Consider the following 16,323-nt stretch of genomic DNA (forward strand, 5'->3'; position numbering starts at 1 on the left):
GACTCACGATTTTGTAACTTGTATGAATACAGAACTACACCTTTTGTGTTTGCCTTTTTAAAATCCTCCCTAAAGAGAAATCTGGAAAGATAAACTCCATCATGGAGAGCTACACTGACTTTCCTGTGGGACATCAGAGCAAATTAACTGGTGGTTATGGACGAGCTCCCAGGCAGACAAGCCCTATGCTTTACCAGAGAGCCCCCTGTCTATCCGCCGGCAGAAGAACGGCGTTCATGACCTGCTCCAGGTTCTGAGTGAGCCCAGTACTCTCTAGTGGCCAGAGGCCATTCTGCTCTTAGCTGGTGAGACTTGAAGTCTTTTTATCCTGTTACTGCCCACCTGAAATCCTTGTCCCACACTATTCAGCTCTCTTCGGGAAGACTGTTTCATCCTGCCCTTTTGATAACAAGCTCCAGTCCTCATGTTTAGGTATTCTAGTCAGGGCCGTACTTCTGTCTGAACAGAAACGAAGATGACGGAATAAAGAAAAGAGAACTCCTGCCATCAGTTCCCTCTGCTTTTCACCAAAGCAACTACGCTTACAGGCAGCGCTTGTGTGTAAGAAGGTCCAACACCTTCTATTCTCCCGGGCTGGACCATGCTTATGAATCTGTTTCACTGGAACAAAGTGAAAGAGATCTCCTTGATTTGACACCAAATCAACTCTGCTTTCCACATTCCTTCTACCCCAAGCCAGTTTTAGTTCTCCCTGCCAAGATACGGAGCTTTCTGGGCTGAAATGGAAAAGCTGATGAAAATACATTTTTCTCTAATCAGAGCCAGAGAAACTACTCATCTGTTTTGGCTAAAATTAAAGTGAGACAAGCACCTGGTATGGATGGATTCTGCACAGCCTTGCTAAACTATATATAGCCTAGAACATGGCCTCACAATGGAAAGCACCAAGTAACTTAAATCACATTTAGTATGTACAGAAAACACAAAAACAAAGCCAACCACCTCTAAGAAGAAGATCCATCTCTAGAAGTAGTAATTAGGACTTCCAGATTCCAGATAATACAGTCATACCAGTAAAGTCAGTCACAAACATCTCAACTTTCGAAAGATTAAATCGTAACAAAAAGAAAAAATACTGCACTTATTACAGCAGAAATGGAGCTACATATGCCAGAAGTCCCAAGCACTTCTGAACTTGGGAAACATGAGCGTGCTTTATGCAAACTAGTGAAGGACACAAAAGGAAGGTATTTCTCCAATGTCAGCACTGAAACAAAAGCTACACCAGCCCACAACATGCATCTACACTACTAGAAACTGTGTCTACGCCTTGGCTTCAGGAACAACTGGGCCCCACATGAGCCAGTCAAAACTTCCAAACGCAAGGCTGCACAGCAGAATTGGGCTTCATGAACTTGCCTCAGCTTGGTAAAGTAGATGCTGATACCCACTGCTTGTAGAGACAACAGCATGTCTGTCTAGAGCAGCCATCGCTATTGGGGGAACAAGAGATGAAGAGCTGGACCTGGCAGAAGTCAGTCCCCCAGTCAGAAAAGGGGAACAGGAGAGAGGACACCGTTCCCCAACAAACACCTCAAATGCAGAGTGCCTGTGAGGTAAGAGTGTTTACAGTAGTAAGGATGAGATTCCTCTTGCTTCATTTCTGCATACCTTAAGTTACCTAGAACTAAAGTAGGCAGGAAAGAGTAGGGAAAGGGGAATACCACTTCTAGAGGGCATTTGTTTCACTTATCTACATATGAACCCCATTCCTAAGTTCTTTAATTCTTCACACATTGTAAAACACTGCCTAGGATGATTTAGTTTCATTTAGTTTCGACACCTAACCTTTAGATACTTGAGTTAGGATGGGCTATTCTCTCACCAACAATGTAATTGCCTCCAGAAGTAGTGCATAAGCTAAAATCACTTTCAATTCACTTAATTACTACAGTACTGCAGATGTGCACCAGCCTTAGTGTCCTGATCACTGTACTTACACAATGTCTAATCTGAAGCGTATTTAGAGTAGTCATGGAACAAAACAGTTTTTTAATGCCAAATTATTTGCTGAGTCCAAAAAGAACCAATAAGTTGAGAAATGATTTTGACAATCCATTCCGAGTACTGCAGAGGTATCCTAAGACTCATTCAACGTCTTCACCCAAAAGGCCCACAGTAGCTTAATAAACCATCAAGATGGTAACAAAAGCACGTAAAAAATATTACAACAGAAGAAAAAGATTAACAGATTGGGTTGCTGTATCACATTACGTTTTACTCTCCTTTCACACCACTGACCCTTTCCAATAGCTTTCTTTGGTGCGGTGCTCCATCTCAGTTTACAACGTAACAGAAGTATCAAGGCTTTAAGCATTTTATTGCTGGGCACACATTAGGAAACAGAGGCATTAGGTCCCACTAATTGCTTCTGAAGCCTGCTTTTCTTCAGTAACATTTGCAAAAACAAATTGTAATTTTTATCCAATGGAAACAGTATCTCAACTGATCCAAAAATCTGCCAGTAGACTTGTAACTTTAAATCATCAGGACAAATTGAACAAGCTTAGACATTTCCTTCAGAACAACAAAGAAACAAAGACACTATGACTCCACTTCATTAAACAGATAACATATCTACTTAAGACAAACAGAAGAATTATCTCCAAATATTCAGTTGCATGTCTTTGCCATAAAAAGAAATCTACGACTCGCTTATAGACCTTTTATTTATTTAGGAAACGCTCAAGAATGCTAAAATTGAAGATAACATTAACATCACAAAGGTTATCAACTGCTTCACGTTCTGTAATCTACATACTGAATTGACAATGTGGTTGAAATCTCTACTATTTATATTAAGAATATTACCTTGCGTGTAGGCAGCATCATCAGATCCCATACTCAATTTCCGTGCATCACTGATCCTATCCACATGTGCTAAAACAGGGTCAGTAAGATGCTGGATACCCTCTGGTTCAACATAGTGATCGGGAAGGTTTAGAAGGTTTGTAGGTTCAAAGGTTGGGGAGACTACCCCTGGGGAAACTGCAGGGGGCTTATTTGGAGAAACTGTAATTTTAAAAGTATATTTTGTGTTAGGCTGCGTAACCACCACTCGAGGAGAGGTTGCAGTGGTGCTGTTGCCCACTGCTCGACTCTTGGGTGGATGGTGATGAATAAATGCAGGACCCATGCTTACTTGACCAGACATATTCCTAGAAGTGGCAGATACTCCAGGATTTGTCGATATGAAAAGCGTGGGCTGGTTCCGTACAACTTGATCATCTCCTGCTGTGGCATTTGCTGAAATGTAGACCTTAGGCTGACCACGTGTGATCACTTCATCAGTATTTGGAGGACTGGCCGATATGTAAACAGTGGGCTGACTTCTACTTAATGTCTGGCTGTTGAGGGAAGAGGGAGTAGTGGAGGTGCGAGGGCCAGTTGAGCGCAACTTAGAGGAACTGTTTCTTTGTGGTGGTTCAAGTTTGATTTCAATTTGGTTTTTGCGAGGTCCTGTGGATATATTCTGAATGTTGTATTGGCTATGAGCAGAAGATTGAGAGCTACCAGATGAATGAATCATAGGTGCTTGTGGAGTAGTAGGAGAACTGATAGGCATATAGACATGAGAAGTCTGGTGGCCTTGCTGGTTTGGCTGCGTTGAGTGTTGCGATGAGGTATGTGGCGTAGAACTGGATGTAGGAAGAGTAGTCCAAGGACTTGGCTGCGAAGGCTGGTAGACTTGCTGAGGGTGCATAGGATTAAACTGAGATGCCCAGCCTGGCTGCTGCTGCGTCTGTCGAGTTGTACCACTAGGAGCTGTGATATAAGGCCTAATATAGATAGAATTTCCCTGTGGACTGTTAAGTACGGGAGGAGGTACACCATGTATGTGCAAAGACGTAGGGGTATTGCGGCCAGGCTGAATGTTTGGGGCTAAAGTTACCATAATGGGGTTGAATCTGGGTGTTTGTTGAGACAAGTTAGATACTCCTTTGCTGCCTAGGTGAAATCCAAGGTGTTGCCCTGGATTAGAAGCACTAACTGTATTAGCCATTCCAAAGACATTAAAACCTTGTGGAACCTGCGCAGGTGCCGTCTGTGGTTCCTGCTGAAATAGTTCATTGCTGGGCTGACTGGTTTGAAGGTGTCCATCGCTAACGCTGTGAGCTAGAGTCCTACTTCCATTCATTCTACTTCCGTCTCTTACATGGTGATACACATTCTGTGACTGCAAATCCAAATTAAGAGAAGTCATGTGATTTCGTAGTCCAGGAATCCCAGAATCATCCGAAAAACCTAGGTCTCCTTCACCGTAGAGATACTTTGTGCTCTCCTGAGACAGAACTGCACAACAGGCATCCAAATTATTGTTATTCTATAAAAGACAGATGAAAGTTTGACATTACTGATAAAATACCATCGTGGTTGGATACATATTTATATATGCATGAAATCATCACTGAAAAGTTAACAATGTAGCATCATATGGAAAGCTTTAGGTAGTTGGCCAGCATAGCTACTACACATGCACAAGGGGTCTGCATGTGAAGCTTACTAGTTTGAGAACAGCAACTCCATCACTGGCATCAAGGGCAGAGGTCTGCATTGCTGCTGAAGCAATGACACTGACATCCTGGGTCTTGACAAGCTAACATGATACAGTACAATACACCTTTGATGAATACTTTTGCTATTCCTTCCCAATTTCAGAACAATCTGCAGCAATGACAAGTCTCCGGCTTGAGAAGAAAGTGACAGAAGGCAATTCACATTACCTGCATATTTCTGGTAAATAACTTAAAACCAAGATAAAAACACACATTTATTTTAAACATTCTTGCAAAAACTTCAGTACCCGTTATGCACTACCTCCTGCTGAAAATGAAAAGTGAATCTTGCGCAGAGAAGAAACATGCAGACCAAGAAGTTGTACAGGAGTACGTGACTTCAGAAGCAACGTAAAAAATTCAATTTATGCACATACAGCACACGATTACCCTTTTGCAAGATGAAACTATTAATGAAAACCCAGGGGACATTTATATTTTAAACCACTGTTTACAAAAAATTTTAAGTACTTGTATTTGTATAAAGTTTCTTTATAAAACTGGTAATAAGATGACTTGGAACAAAAACCACAACCTGGTTATTTTGCTTTTAAAGAACAGTTCAGAAGCAAATTAAGAGTTAATCCTGCTTCTGTATTTCCACAAATTCAATAACATTGTACTCATATCTCCACAATAGTTTCCCCACATAAGGGCTTTTAGAAGAGTGAACATGCACTGGTGCTATAACTTCAGAACACTGTGCTCTGTCCATATTACATTTTCTTACGCCACCCCGTGCCCTCCCCTTGCCCCCCACCTGAAGAAATAAAGGTTAATACTTTAAGCCAGAAGAGCACCTGTTAAGGCCCAGATGTTATTAAAATTAAATAGGTGTCAAATTTATCCAAACACACAGAACACCAGTTACCAGAAAGAATATAAACGATCAAGGCAAAAAATGCACATGCCAAGTAGTAACATTATCAGTTAAAGAATACACAAGCAAGAAAGTGATTCACACTATATGCTTTGCAAACAGTTATTTTTGTTAAACTAGCACATAGTAGCTCTCATCTTTAAGCAAGATAAGAGCTTAGAGAGATGTGCAGACACAGCAAGACTGTATCGGGAAAAAAAGAAAAAAATGAAAGGACATAACAGAAGTGGGAGGACAAGCCTGAACTCCACCCACAAAACCAAAACTATGTGTTGATACAGGCCAGATGCAGTTCTGAATTCTTAAAGAAAAACACCAAAACCAAACATCAAAAAGACACCTTTAAAAAAAAAGGAAAAAAACATGATTCCCTAAAGGCTGTCTAACTAGCCAGTCAAATAAAAGAATTGTTGCAGAAAAGTCTTGAGAGCGATTAAAATGGGCCAAATGATTTTATGTATAATGGCTCTAGCTTGGAGTAAGGACAAAGTAATGAAATGAAGTTAGTAGTGAAGAAAGGAATCACACTAAGACAAAACAGTGGGTAAGAAAATATAACAACAATAGCCTTGTACTCATTGCAGAGAACAAAAGGGAGCCAGAAAAGGGACAAAGATAGGATGCCACAGAAAAACAAGCTAGAAATCTTAAAGGCAGATTTTGCATGAACTTAAGTGAATTAAAATTATTAACAGAGGCCAAAAATACCAAACCAAAAAGGAACAGGCCAGGCTTGCAAGGCCCTTACATTCAACTTGAATGCATTTCTTTGGACAATTTTTGTTTTCTTTTTTTTTTTTTTAAGACTGCATCCAATCAATTCCAAAATTTCAGTGACGTCAATGAGCAAATTGGAGAACTCAAGGGGGAAACGGGGGCACATGGAGCCCCTGTCATCTTCTGGCTGGCAGAGGCAGAGTTTCAACCGCTTCTAGCTCTTTATAGATCAGAGAACCGGTTGATGGCAGAATTGAGCATATTCCAGCAAAACAATACCCCTCATCTTAGCTCTGCCCATGTCCCAACTGAGTTTAAAATGTTGGCACCCTGAAAGAGAAAGAAAAAAAAAGAAAGAATAAGAATGTTGGAGGGAAATGAGGAAGCAAGGAGAGGATGTAGACTTGAGGAGCAGGTGGTTATAAAATGTCCCGGACAAAAAAGAACAAAAGGGGACAATGTCCACAGAGAGGGGAAGTTGCAGCAACTCCTTTAAGTGAGGAGAAGTGAACAGTTGAATGCAGGAAGCTTGCTGGGAAGAATGGAGGGATGCAAAACTTTTCAGGAACACTCAATGCAGTCAGCCCAAGGAAGCAGTAAGATTGTCAACTCCCTAGATTACACAGGTTTACATTTCACCTATTAGATTTTGCTTGGTCCCCTGGTTTCAGGATACTAGATATTGCTTGGCTACTTTAACAGTGGGCAAAGAACAGCATTGAGGTATCTGTATAGTATTCCTGCACAATTTATAGTCTTCTGAAGAAACTTTTGTTGTAATGAAAACCTCTTGTCACTTTTAACTGCATAACTGCTTAACTTCTTTTGGGTTCTCTCATGTGGAACATTATACTTCCTGGTTTAGAAACAGCTTATCTCTGACACATCAAGTACTGGGGGGGGGCAAGGCAAATCGCAGCATTTCTTATAACCAACAATGTACTTACTATACTACATATTTCTGTTACCACATTTATCAGAAATTCCTTCCACCATGCTCAGCTACTAGAAGGCAGAACATGGGATGCAGACACTGTTCCAGAAGTACTGCAAATACATGTAAAAGTACCCTCAAACTCTGCTTTTCAATCTTTACCACCACCTCAAGTACAAAGTTTCTCAGATTGAAAAGGTTATTATTATTATTTTTTTTTTTTAAAGAGGGCTATCTTAGAGTAGCGTAACTAGAAGATGTTTCAAAGGAATCAGAGCTCATGAATTTCAAAGAAACACAAACCTGACAGAATTGTTGGTGAGTCTTAGAAACTCTCAGCTCTTGCATAAACAACTATTAACAAAAAAAAGTTAACTTTCCAGTGTACTGAATTAGTGTAATAGTATTGCACATATCACCTTAGATGATTTCTAAGGCTCCTTTTTACATTAAAAAATCGCTATTCAGTGTTACGAAGACTGAGTCTCCGAAGAGACATACACTAGCTTTTAAAGAATCAAGAATTACACCCAAAAGGTGAATATTGTTGCATTCACTGTCTACTCCATTGACCTTGCTCAACAAGCAATTCTCGTTTGAATAAAAAAACCTTATACTATAAAAACTAGATGAGTCCTACAGAGAGCTAATATAAAAATGGTGAGGTACTATCCTGAGAATGAATACAGGCTATCTACAGTCTGGTTCAACTTCCCCTTCAACTAAATAATGAAAGGGAAAAGGTTAGGGCAAGCCTGAAACCTCACAAACCCTCTTGCAAATCGAAAACAATTCTCTCAAGAACTGCAGTTTTCACAAATTTTTACTCTATTTCAAACAGAGTTATGATGAGGTAATGAAAATACAAGCATTCAATTGACACAGTCACACTTCTACTCCCAACAGTACAAACAGGCACAGCACTGCGTTTGTATGCATGTATGGGTGACTATATATACTTATATATGAAGTATATACATATATGTATTTTACATGTTAAAATACATATAAAAGTAAGACAATCAGCATTCTTTATATCATAATTGTATCATAGCCACAGATGTCATAGCCATAGGCCAGAGACAACCAGCTTCTGGAAACTCATGGCCATCTTTCTCCCAATCAAGTTGTGTATACTGTTGATCATGAGTATGCACACAATCCTCTATTATCCAGAGTACTCAGAGGCTGAATACTTTAGATAATGACAAAATCCAATCAGCATGGGTACTTTGGGATAACCAGAAATGCAAAGCAAACACATTTAAGCAAAACAGTTAAGCCTATCAGCATTTGTTAGCTCTGGGCATTCAGGTGTCCCTGTGTCCTGCTTCCTCAGGCTTTGGTCAGGCTTATTAAGTCATCTGCCAAAGTAACTAATGTGATGTTATACAGCAGAAGTGACATAAAATACGGGCATATGCAATGTTGCGTTTGTGCAGCACTGCCTTATATTACCCCTGCTGGACTCAAGTTGGCTTTGCATCTCTCTTTTTGCCACAATCGGCTTTGGCTCTTGAGATGGCCGAAAGGCAGGCGCATACTGATTGGAAGAGCGGTAGTGTCCATGCACACGCTGCTTTGGGCCACCCCTGACTAGACACTGAAGAAGAGAGGCCAATTTAACACTTAGCTCACTAGGCAAAATAAACAAATTGGCTGTGTATATTTGTCTCACTCAAAGAGGAAAACAGAATGAAAAAAACTGCTTTCAGTGCAGACACCCACACATGATTAGTTAATATTTAAAGTAAGTATCATCACTTACTCATACGGTCTTTAACAGAACACTGACCTGTAACATGCATCTGGATACAACACCTTCAGGTACCTCAGGAAACTTCTGTCGCAGGTCATGTAAAACCTGAATATCAATTTGCTGGCTTCCTTGGGCCATTCGTATATTGCCTGGTCAGGATTGTTTTTCAACAGGCAGTTTTAGGCCTTAGTAAAGGGAGTACTCATCTCTTCTGTCCCAGCATTTTCTGAAAGAGGAAAGAAAAAATTAGGGCACTGAAAACATGCACTTCTGATATAAAAAACACCAAAAAAATGAAACACAAAAATTGCTCTGTGATTATTAAATATGTCTGTATTTTATGTCAGTGTTCTCCCACACCACATCTCTGGCTAACAAATTGCCCTTCAGACACTCAAAACCTTACAAATTGCTCATTTATAGTACATCTCTTGATCAGCTTCCTTTTTTTTTTTTAAAATGTTGAACTTAGAAAATGTGTTAGGAATAAGAGACACTTGATTAATCAAAGTATTAATATTCATGGTTTTAAGATCAGCATTTACTTATTTAAAACATGAATAGAAGCAAAGAAGTTTACACCAAAAAAAGGGAGAAAGTCTTAATTCAGCTTGAGTGTACTTACAGTTACTTTTATCTTCACCATTACTGTTTATTACCAGAAAATTGTGGCTAGAAGCTCAGTGTTTTGTAAATTTCAAAATTTATTAGCAATATCCTACTCTTTTTTACCCAACATACCTCTGAGATCAGGACTACAGGAAAATAACCCTGTAACAATTTATGTTTCTTCAACTAATTGTTTCTTTTTTAAAAGAAATTATGAAGATTATATCACAATCAGCCAATCAACACATTTATACAAAGTATCTGTCCTGAGCTTATGGTATCCACATGTTATTACCAAGAACAGTCTCTAGCAATTAAGTCTGGAAGAACACACTTGTGCATTAAGCAAAGAAATCCTATTTGTTTTTTTTTAATGGTCATATTTACTTGTAATATTAGTTTATACGAAGTAGTCAACTCCAATATTGTTTTGGTTTTGGCTGGGATAGAGTTAATTTTCTTACTAGTAGCTGGCACAGTGCAGTGTTTTGGGTTTCAGATGAGAATAATGCTGACAACACAGGGATGTTTCAGCTGTTGCTCTGCACACAGAGCCCAGGACTCTTCTGCTCCTGGCACTGCCCTGCCAGCAAGGAGTCTGGGGGTGCACCAGGAGCTAGGGGGGGACACGGCCAGGACAGCTGGCCCAAACTGCTCAGAGGGATGTCCCATGCCATGGGGCATCATGCTGGGCAATAAAACTGGTGGAGCTGCCTGAGGGTGTGTGCAGTCACTGCTCGGGGTCCAGTTGGGCATCGTTCACTGGGTGCTGAGCAATGGCATTGTGCATCATTTGCTTTGTGTATTATTATCCCTTCCTTTTTTGTCTTAATAAACTGTCCTTAACCCACAAGTTCTATTCCCCCATCCCCCCAATTCTTTAATTCTTTCCCCCATCCCACTGCAGGGGAAGTGAGCAAACACCTGTGTGGTGCTGAGCTGCCTGCTGGGTTAAGCCACAACAAACATTCGTTTACATCTTAAGTTCACAAATCTTCGAACATTTCTGTCAACGTATTCACTTTTTCCTTCCCTTTTCTGCCTGCTTTTCTTTCTCTTTTTCTCCCCTCGTATCTTGCCTCACACCCAACAGGCACCACTACTCCACCACTGTCACTTACACACACAGCCTTCACCGAGCACTACACCAGCTCTTTTCCTCTGCAACATGTACACTGCTACAAGCAACATCTTTAGTCCAGGAGAAGTACTCTAAAAATTAAATTGGTTTGGAGACATTTGAATTGTTGCCTCTTCCTTAACAGACTCTTCTTTCTGTTAAATATCTCACACATGGCTAAAGAAGTAATTTAAGATGTGCTCAAATCAAAAGAGTTCTCACAAAGCAAAGCCCACACTAAAAAAACAGATTTAGTTTTGGTGTTGATTTTATGCTTTTTTTTTTTTGAAGGTAGGTAAACAATAGGGGATGAACTAATTTTTTTTTTTTGTAAAAACAATGGATAAAAAATAAACACTGGTTATGTGAGATTATTAACTTGTTTTGCTCCCTTGAGTACCTTATTTTTGTGCCATAAACGCTGTCCGGATGCACGCCCTTTTGTACAGTGTCTCTTTAAGAATATGGGTACAGATTCTTATCTCTAACAATTTCCCCTGATACTACTTTAGACCAATTATTTCCTCTCATATTTTGTCCTCATTTGGCTTTCACTTTGCTCTTTCTTCACTAGAAATTATTAGGCTAACATTCAACACAGCACAGGTTTCTTCTATGCTTAAGATGGGTGTATTTTTATTTTTATTTTTTTTTTAATTTTCCTTTACTTTTAGTCAGTGCTTATGAACTCTAAATGTAACAAGGACCTTCTCTTGCTGCAATGCGCCCACTCAGTGTCTATCTTTTGAGACAATTTAATTCCTTTGATATTTAAAACACCATAAATTCCACACCAGTCTACCCCATATATTCACTGAAACTATCTTCCTCTACAAAAGCAACCAATGAGTCAAACCTGAATACGGGAACTGGCTTTTATTATTTTTCTTGAAGCAGTATTAGTATTTTGAGGTCTTGCTGAGCCCAGTGAAAAAAAAACAAACAGCATTTCCAGTTACGAAGACTAGTAGCTATTGGAAAAAACTGATGCATGCGACTGGAGCCCCGAACATAACAGACACTCCTCACCCCCTCAATATTTGCATCCCCCAGCGGAGCTTCCCTCTTCATACCCCTTCCCCCTCTCCATCTCTGCCAAGGATTTCTCCTACCTGTCCAAGTAAGCTCTAACTGATGTGCTAAAGTGCGCAACTGCTGGCTGCAGGAGCTGCCCCTGCAGGCTGTCCCTGAATCCATCAGCCCAAGCTCTTCCCAACAATCCCGCTGGCACACTCCCTTTGTAATATGCCTACATGCTTGTTTTCCTGTACCTCTTGTACCTCTAGGCCCTAAAAGTGGACTACTAGCGAGTTAATTGGGGAGCATTCATCCTCGTTTTCTCATTTTCTAGCGCATTAACGCTAACACCGCATTAAGCATAACGTATTGCAATGCCACGGCTTTTCTAAGACTGGAAAGATAGAGACAAAGTGCAAAGAACTGATGATGAAGCAGGAAGCACATGATTTCCAGCAGGGATCACAAGGCAGGCATAAAGCCCTTCCAGGATGGAAGGCCTGAATCACTCCATTATAAGACTTCTCCAACTCTTCTGCCTTCTCTGGTCTGAACTGGTAAAGCTACCAGTCAACTGGTAATCGGCCTGCACCGGAACACTTCCAATAATAGCTGAGCGTGGTGAAACAGCAACGCGTTACCCTTCAACTTTCTGCCAACAATTCAAGAACAGCTCTGGGGAAGAAAAAACCCATCAAAATATATGTTACTCTGAGGACTGTCTACATGCACTACGCTTGGAAAAAAAACTCATTAGCTAATAAAATAGCTAAGGCTGAAGGTCCTAAGAATATTCCAGGAAACATCTGCTCATTATTTCAGTCCAATAAATCCCATCCTCTATGATACAATCACAATACATATTTAATTTTAAAAGTACGGGAAAGGACAGGAATTTTTGTTGGAATACTCAGAGATGCTTTGAGAAAACAGACCACAATCCTACCCACAGTTTTTAGCGTACATAATGCGATATTCTACTACTGAAAGCAATACAACTTCAAAAGGCCTTAACACACGGTAAGTATCAACCAAGACTGTGAGAACTGGAAACTCAGATTATGCAATTCCTCCCCAGAACACACTTTCTGTTTATCTGACTATGCAAGGTCAGCTTCCCTTCTCTTCATGCACTTCATTAATGGAGACAGAGCAGCACAACTCTTTGAGATCTGGTTCCAATCAGACCTGTGCAATTAAAAAACCTCTGTGGAAACAGACAATATGAAGATGTGGGAAAAGAGCGTGCAAGGTGGTTCTGGGGTTCTTGGTCCTACACAAGTCAACTAGAAGCAGAAGCACACTTTCAACACTACCAGCCACAGAACAACTAGCTCATCTAGGACAGACACACCTGCACTAACCCTGCACAAATTTACTCTGTGTAACCCAAGAGTGCCACCTCACAGCCACAGAGAAACACTTGAGGAGACTGCTACTACACAAGGCACCCTATGGCAGCTGCCACCAGTCCTTAAGACCAACAACTTAAAGGTAGCATGGATATACCAAACAAGCAGTGCACATACCTCAGACTGAAATTTTGATGCACCTACGAGGCCTCAGAAGCTGTAACACTGGACAAGCAGAAGATCAAAATATTCTGAACTCAAACTATACATTTGAAAAGCAACTGTGTTCACAAGTGAACTGAGGCAGCAAATCTTGGCTTACACAATTAAGGGAATTCATCCTGGGCGGAGAGGAACAACAGCAAGTATCTAATCTGAAACCAAAACTAGTATTTTTTTTTTATTTTTTAAACAGAAAAGAGTTTTGCTGTCTAATGTTATGGAACAAATCTACATATTAAACACAACATTTACATAAGCACTGTTAAAAAAGAAGGCTAAGAATTGCAATGGTTAAAATGAAGTCAGGAAACAGTCTTTTTACACAAGTCCAAGTATCGGAGTTCCCTTTCTCTTCTTCCCCTTCATGCAGCTGGGGAAAAGCCTGGTACGCACAGCTTATAATAGACTGAATCAATGCCTCACTGAGACATTCATATTATTTCTTCAATGGTTTGGAGTGGTAATCAGCTCTGAGCGGTGACAAAAGCAATACTATTGATACACTTTCTTTAAGGAACTGTTAAGAAAAATACTAATCTGCAGAGAGAAACAAAAAGCAACTGAAGCATTCCATTGTAATCAGCTATAACTGCATTGCAGTGCTTCTCTAATTAAAAGCCAAAGCTGGCAAAATCACAGCAAGTCCAGAACAATGCAGAATTTTGTTCAAAAGAAGGAAATTGATTTAACTTGTTCAATACCAAGTGCCATTTTTTCCATCACTCCTTGACGGAGTAATCCATTAAACTGCAGAAGAAACAGTTAAAGAAACCCTCACATGCATCCTCCTAAAACCTCTTAATTTCCACCCCCAATTTCTCTAACCTACGTAAAACTAACCCATACCACAATACACTGCATCATTATCTGTAACTTCTATACTTCTCATTCCCTTTGTGAAGTACTAAAAAAAAATTGTATCTACTATTTATATATAATTTCCATCTTTTGCCTGATGAATCAGATTGGCAAAACAGCAGTTTCTGCTGTCTTCAAAAAGATTAATACACACTTTCCCAGCTCTTACCACAAAAACTGCATGGAAAAAAAGTCATGCATCAACTGCTTTCATGAAAAACTTTTTTTTTTTTTGTTTATCTAGAACCTTTAAAACCAGAAGAACAAATTATTTTGTATTCTAGCTCATTTTTCAGTGTCTGGAGTCTTGATAGAATGCCCAACATCCACTATTTCCACATTTAGTACTCAGAAACAGCATTATGAACATACTTTAACAATTACCTTACATTCCAAAGAAGTGCTGCCTTTAAAGAAAACTTCCTGCACCTTCACGAGGTGTAAGATGACCGATGGGCACCATTTAATGTTTGCAAAATGCAACTATTTGATGGTAGGATTTGGTATTTGGGAGATGTCTTATTTTATTATTATACTTTTAAGTCCCAGATGCTTACCACCAAGAAGTTGCACGCAGTCAGTGCAGGAAGAGCGAGAATCAACACCTACTCTGTAATTTTACTAAAATTACTACGATTTTTTTGGTATGCACGCATCAAATTTGTCAATGTGGTGGAATATGATTATATTTGCTGCAGTACAGGAGAAAATAAATGCAATAGCTCCCTCCCACTATCTTCATTTACAGATAAAGATACTCAAAGTCCTGTAGTTAATATATTCACATTCACAAAACGTTTTTTTTTCCTTTTCATTTTCAGCAACGACAAGGAACTCATATGGCTTCACTGGCAGTTTAGCGTACAAAAAGTGCACTTGCATCATATGAGCATTAACGCCCTACTCCAATCCTTACCTGAAGGAAAACCTACTGCCTAACAAGTATTTAGGGATTATTAGTAAGCAACACCGTGTATTGACCATCTGAATGGGCCAAAATTTCAAAAAGTAAACTGGAAAATCTATTCAAGAAATTATCAGTAGAAACAGCAGAAAGGAATATATATATGGCTTTATATTTCAGCTATATCCAAGTAAATTGCTCATGCTACCCTGTAGCTTTAATCTGATCACATACGATCTGTGTTTTACTGGGTTCTAAAAGACAACTAATTGCTCCGAATCACGTCGTATTACTCACACAGCTAAAAATGCTGGAAAAATAAGCATTTTAAAAGCTTATTTTGGGAACCTGGCTGTAAATCTTTATTAAGAGGGTGCTATGAATGCAAGAACAAGAGCACACTTCCTTGCATTAAGGATGCAGATTACAGATCCACACGCAGGAGACCGTTCTAATGACAGCAAATTCGACGCACCAAGCTGCAATGTGAGACCAGTAGAGGTTGCTAAAGTGCCTGTTGAGACAGCAGCCAAGGGACTTTGGGCATTTCTTTTCATGGGTCTAGGAGGTGCAGAAAGACAGCAGAAATAGATAAGCAATCGTAAAGACAACAAAGAAAAACAACCCTCTACCTCCAGTTCCTTCAGTAGGACCAGCAAGCTCCCCAATTCTCCCAAACTATTCACCTACCCAATGGCTACCTCAAAAAAGGAAAGCCAGCTTCTTCCCTGTGCACCATCTCCACGCCTTCTTGAGCAGTACCTTCCCCCACATACTTAGTTTGCTTTTTTCCTGTTATCTCAACTGAACATCTATCCAAGCACCAGGTCAATAACAAATATAAAAAAACAGTGTTAACTCTGCTTTTTAGCCAGACCCCAATTCTGATGCATCACTCCAAGTTGCTAGTTCAATTGCAGACCAACTGGAGCCCACTTTTCATCAAGGACTTCCTTACACCAAATGGCAGGAATCAAAGTAGGGCAGATATAGATATTGCTATCATTTCTTTCAGCTTTCTTTCAGGAAAATAGAGAGGTCTCTGGTCTATGCTTAGAACTGGTAATCACATCATAAACTTAGGAATCTCTACCCACAAAACACCCCTAAATGGGATCTCATTCCTCTGGCAGTAATGAGCAGCGTAAGTTAATTACCAGTGTACAATTGTTATGCATTAGTACTTTCCCCATGAATTACATTTTTGTATCCTCATTGCCTGAAAAAAAAATCAGATAAGTGCCACAACTTAAGTGCTTGCAACTTGCCTCCCCAGCCTCTTACATGACGACTTCCACACTTATTTTTCCTTTCTTTTCTTTCTCATCTCGTCCTGCAAGTCCTTGTCAAATGGAAGACTAGAAATTCCTGCCA

At 39.8% G+C, this 16,323-nt stretch overlaps 1 protein-coding gene across 7 annotated transcripts in view; it reads right to left on the reverse strand.

Annotated features, from left to right (window-relative positions):
• The window catches only part of TAB2 (TGF-beta activated kinase 1 (MAP3K7) binding protein 2), a 62,412-nt gene that overhangs the window by 10,020 nt on the left and 36,069 nt on the right, over positions 1-16,323 (reverse strand). For 4 of the 7 annotated variants that reach the window (XM_040552521.1, XM_040552519.1, XM_040552518.1 and 1 more), the window contains exons 2-3: positions 8,904-9,093; positions 2,833-4,345 (exon numbers count right to left, since the gene is read on the reverse strand). In XM_040552521.1, the coding sequence (XP_040408455.1) occupies positions 2,833-4,345; positions 8,904-9,005 (1,615 nt within the window). In that variant the 5' untranslated portion in view covers positions 9,006-9,093. Of the gene's footprint in view, positions 1-2,832; positions 4,346-4,525; positions 4,791-6,205; positions 6,505-8,903; positions 9,094-10,597; positions 10,621-16,323 lie in introns of those variants that run through there. The other 3 variants (XM_040552522.1, XM_040552517.1, XM_040552523.1) reach the window with 3 other exon arrangements.

Source organism: Cygnus olor, chromosome 3 (assembly GCF_009769625.2).
Source record: "Cygnus olor isolate bCygOlo1 chromosome 3, bCygOlo1.pri.v2, whole genome shotgun sequence".
Lineage (NCBI taxonomy): Eukaryota > Metazoa > Chordata > Aves > Anseriformes > Anatidae > Cygnus > Cygnus olor.